This window comes from Atta cephalotes (genome assembly GCF_000143395.1).
Source record: "Atta cephalotes unplaced genomic scaffold scaffold00020, whole genome shotgun sequence".
Lineage (NCBI taxonomy): Eukaryota > Metazoa > Arthropoda > Insecta > Hymenoptera > Formicidae > Atta > Atta cephalotes.
In genome coordinates, this window is record NW_012130084.1 from 3,202,010 (window position 1) to 3,207,138 (window position 5,129).

The 5,129-nt window shown below is 31.1% G+C and overlaps 1 protein-coding gene across 1 annotated transcript in view; it reads right to left on the bottom strand.

Annotated features, from left to right (window-relative positions):
* Nucleotides 1-5,129, bottom strand: part of LOC105619305 (Down syndrome cell adhesion molecule-like protein Dscam2) — a 118,206-nt gene that overhangs the window by 31,458 nt on the left and 81,619 nt on the right. The window contains exons 6-7 of the mRNA XM_012200828.1: nt 3,361-3,522; nt 1,165-1,448 (exon numbers count right to left, since the gene is read on the bottom strand). Of these exons, the coding sequence (XP_012056218.1) occupies nt 1,165-1,448; nt 3,361-3,522 (446 nt within the window). The remainder of the gene's footprint in view (nt 1-1,164; nt 1,449-3,360; nt 3,523-5,129) is intronic.

The window sequence follows — 5,129 nt, forward strand, 5'->3', positions numbered from 1 at the left end:
GAGAGAGAGAGAGAGAAATAGTGAGAGAGAGGTGCGGGTCAATATCCTGGTGCAAGGAGATCGAACCACCGTACTAAACGTCTTCGTTATTGTATGGGTTATCTCTGGAGATAATACTTATACTCACGATCGGAACATTGTATTATTAGTACTTTTCGTAAATCGTGAAACGAACGATTGTTACACCGACCTTTAATAGTAAATGTATTTTAATCGACGAAATGTCTCTTCTTCGCTCGAGTGGAGGGTTGTTCTCCCCCACGTCACTGGGGTTAAAATTAAACTATCCTTATATATCTACGTAAAGTTGTTTCTCGCCAAGACAAGCATGATACTCTCCCGTAATGCTTTCAAATTAGTTAAAGCACTTAACCCTTTGGTGTTATTTCTGCAATACAGCATAGGTTTATATAACACTCGATTGATTCTTTTACTTTGTTATGCTATAATTTGTTTTTTATTAAGAAGTGTGATATATATATATTTTTTTTCTTGTTTATATTATTATGCGTTTCGATTAAAAAAAAACTTGAAACTTGTTATAATATGTTTATTCTTATGCAATATTTTTATACAATATTTCTGTGATATATATGTGATAAAATGGCATTATACTATAAAGTGGCATTGAAGAATTAATATGTTTATTCAATTTCAAATGTAACTTAAAAATATTGAATATACTGTTGCACATTAAAGCAGTAATTTATGCTGATATCAATCTCTTAAATTAAATAACATTTCGTTATTTTTCACGTATGTTAAAATGTAAATTAATCCATTTCTGTGATTAGTTTTAAAATAAACATATTAACGTACGCACTTAGTAAATATTAAAGAACCAAATTTAATATATTTTCTTGAGAAAATGTTTAACCTTATTATTTTAATTAATAATATATTGAATAAAAGTAATTGAATAATAGCGCGCGCGATCTATATAATAATTAAAAATAATTCAAATTAGAATTATAAATTGGCATTACATTGAATTTAATTTAGGGTACAGTGTATCCTACAAAAATTTTCTAATTATTTCGTATTTCTATTATTTTTGATGTTTTTCTATTAACACATCATATTTATTCTAAAATTCAAATTTGTGGAATTTCCCCGGGTATATCTGTGATTCGTAACAGGAAGACGGAAAAAGTATTTACATACCGCCCAGTTGAAGTTCCGCTGATGCTTGAGCTGTATCGCCTTCCGACCTTCTCACAATGCATTGATACATGCCGCGGTCTTCCCTTCCAATTCCGTTGAGCTTCAGTAATTCCGATTGCCTTCCTGTCCCTGGAAGTTGCCGGCCGTCCTTGTACCATGTGATAAAGTGCGGTCCAGCCTGCGGATGCGTGCCGACCTCGCATCTGAACTCGGCGTTGCCACCTAAGTGAACACTGAGCAACGGAGGCGTCACTTCCACGTGAAGAGGCGCCGTCACAATTAACCTATACAATTTAAAAATTTGTGTTAAATTCAATACATTTTACGTGTCCCAAACAGTCAGTCCAAAAACATACAAATATTAAAAATATTAATAATATAAAAATAGTAAAAACTTAATATAAATCATATACACTGATACAATTTATAAATAAATTGTGGAAATATATTTCTTCATTTCTATAAATTAATATTTATAATGTGTTAAATTAACATTTTATTTATTAATCTTAAAATTTATGTTTTACTATACATAATTTTTATGTTAATTGTGCACTTACTCATAAATTGTGTTATATTTTAATATTAGAAGAAATGTTGAATATCAATTTAATATAAAATGTTCAAATAACACAAAAAAATCACACTATATTAACATTCGGATATATATTACGAAAATTTTGACAAGAGTTAATTTTAATACAAATGCTAAATGTTTTTTTACGGTGTAGAGTTGCAATAAGAACATCAATATTATTTATTGAAAATTGATAAATTTATTAGGTGTACAACTTTGCTTCCGCCGTTTTTTTTCCGAAATTCGAGGCTTTATTGTAAAAAACTGGTTATACATTTATGATTCAAAGTATTGTCCATCGCTGGCCACTACTTTCTCCCATCTTTCGGGTAGCGTACGAATCCCGCGTCGAAAAAACTGGTCATCTTTTGAGGCTATCCACGAATCGATCCAATTTTTTACTTCTTCATAAGACCGGAAGTGCTGATCAGTCAGGCCGTATCAGGCCATTGATCGAAACAAGTGATAGTCAGAGGGAGCAACGTCTGGAGAATACGGCGGGTGGGTAAGACTTCCCATTTCAACGTTTCCAAGTATGTCTTGACCACTTTCGCAACATGGGGTCGAGCATTGTCATGCTGCAAAATCACTTTATCGTGTCTCTCGTTGTATTGCGGCCGTTTGTCTTTCAATGCTCGGCTCAAACGCATCAATTGCGTTCGATACCGATCGCTTGTGATTGTTTCAGTCGGTTTTAACAGTTCATAATACACTACGCCGAGCTGGTCCCACCAAATACAGAGCATGACCTTGGAACCGTGAATATTCGGTTTGGCCATCGATGTGGAAGCATGGCCGAGAACTCCCCATGATTTTCTGCGCTTGGGATTATCGTAATGAACCCATTTTTCGTTCCCAGTCACAGTGCGATGTGAAATCCCTTCCGTCTTTGCCTTTCAAGCAGCTGTTCACAAACAAACGCCGTTCAATATCTCTCGGCTTCAATTCGTACGGCACCCAATTTCCTTGCTTCTGAATCATTCCCATGGCTTTGAGGCGTTTTGAAATGGCTTGTTGAGTCTCTCCCAATGATCGTGCCAATTCTTCTTGATTTTGACACGAGTCTTGCTCAAGTAATGCCTCTTCTGCATCTTCGAAAACCTTCTCTCTTCTACGCTATGTCGGTCTTCGACGTCAAAATCACCGTTCTTGAAGCGTTGAAACCACTCACGACACGTTCTTTCACTAATAGCGGCCTCACCATAAGTATTTGAGAGCATTCGATGAGCCTCAGCCGCAGATTTCTTCATATTGAAGCAAAAAATTAAAACTTCCCGCAAATGACGAGAATTTGGCTCGTAAACTGACATTTTCAATCGAGAATAACTTTATGATGCAGACACAAATCGACTAATATTTCTATGGGATTATGTTGACAGATGCCCAAGTTTATTGTATGACGTCTATGATCTATTTATTTCGACCACTTACCGCTAAAGCCATCTATAGGAAAACGGCGGAAGCAAAGTTGTATACCGAATAGCATTACGAAATGGCGTAATGTAACGATTAAAATAATGTAATTGAAACGCACGAAAATGGATAATAAATGGATTTTAGATAATGCAATAAAGTTGATATTTGAGAAATAATTTATTTGAACTTTTAACTTCCATTACCTGATCTCAGCGCTCGCTTCGCCACCAGGATTAGAAGCGGAGCAACGATATATACCGCTGTCTTCTAACGTTACTGCTTCGATGGCCAACACAGAACCAAGAAGTCTGGTTCTAGGTCCAGAGAGTACCAACATTGGCTCTGCTCCTGTTTGCGCAAACCATCTGCGAACAAAAATGCTTTCAACTTAGTAACCATAAACATTATTACACTTTTTTTTTTAGAAATTCACGATCTCAGCTTGTGAATGGAATAAGCTTTTAGGAGATACTTATATATTATATGAGTAAATTACAAATAAAATTAAAAATATATTGCGTTATATCTGCTACAATAATATAACTTAATAATTGTTATAAAGAAAAATGATAATATAAAGAAAAAATATTGTGTTATATTTTAATATTAAGAAATGTTGAATATCAATTTAATATAAAATGTTCAAATAACACAAAAAAATCACACTATATTAACATTCGGATATATATTAAGAAAATTTTGACAAGAGTTAATTTTAATACAAATGCTAAATGTTATACTTTAAAAAAATTTGTTCTTTTATAATATAATCAATTATTACGCCAAAATTGAATTTTAAGATATTAATATTCCAAAATCTTAATGAGATTCAAAATCAAGACATTCAAATTTATTTCCTAGAATTTTTCATTTTCTGGATTGTGTTGTTGATAAAGCAAATGAACATATACTTAATACTTTAAAATATAGAAATATAATTAAAAAAAACTCTCATTTTTAAGATTGTTAGTAATCAGGAAAACAGAAAAAATCAGGGAAAATCAGAAAAAATCAGGGAAAAAATGGTCAAGAAAAAGTAAGAAAAGTCAAGAAATCGAGAAATTTATTAATCTAAAATAAAATTATTGTAATATCAAGTTCTATATGTTTAAATTTTACTTTTTCAAAAACTATTAAATAGAATTTTTTAATTATTTAAAGAAATAATGTAAATTTTTTATAGATTTTAATTTTATATTAAGCAATATGTATTGGGTTTTCCGGAAAGTTCGTGCCGATTTTGAAGGAAAATTAAACGCAGAAGATTAAAATTTTTAATTTCAAATTTATTAAATTTAAATCTTTTGTGGCACGAACTTTCTGGACAATCCAATAGAAAACCATTAACAGATAAATTGAAAAAGAAAACTACAAATTATGCAGAGCAAGATTGAAAAAAAGTTATACAGAATATTTACAATACTTCAATAATCATGTATTTTTCAAACGGAACGGATTTATTGGGAGAGATATTTCATTTCCGTTTCATTTTATCTCTACATTGTATGATAAAATACATATTGTTGAACTTTTCAAAATTATGTTATGTAATTAGTTAAAGTAAAACATTTCTAATTAAGACTGTAATTAGAATTTAGTATTTTAATGAGATGATTAAATCTTAATAAGTAATAAGTAAAACAAAGACAAAATATTTGCCGTTTTTATAATTTATTCGTTTTTGAATGTATATGCCGGTAATCGTATTGTAAGTTGTATTATACATTGTATTTGTTATTTACATTTTTTTTAAACTTATTTTTACAGGTAATTCTTCATTTTATTCTTATGGATAATTTTTTCTATATATCCATGATCTCTTTAAAGAAAAGTGACACTCAATACGATTCTTTATTTTTATTTTCAAAGGAAAATTTAATCAAAGAAAAGTCAAGGAATAAGGTAAACGTTCCAGTGGCATCTATGCCTTAACACACAAAAATTTTATTATTATTAATCTCTCTCTCTCTCT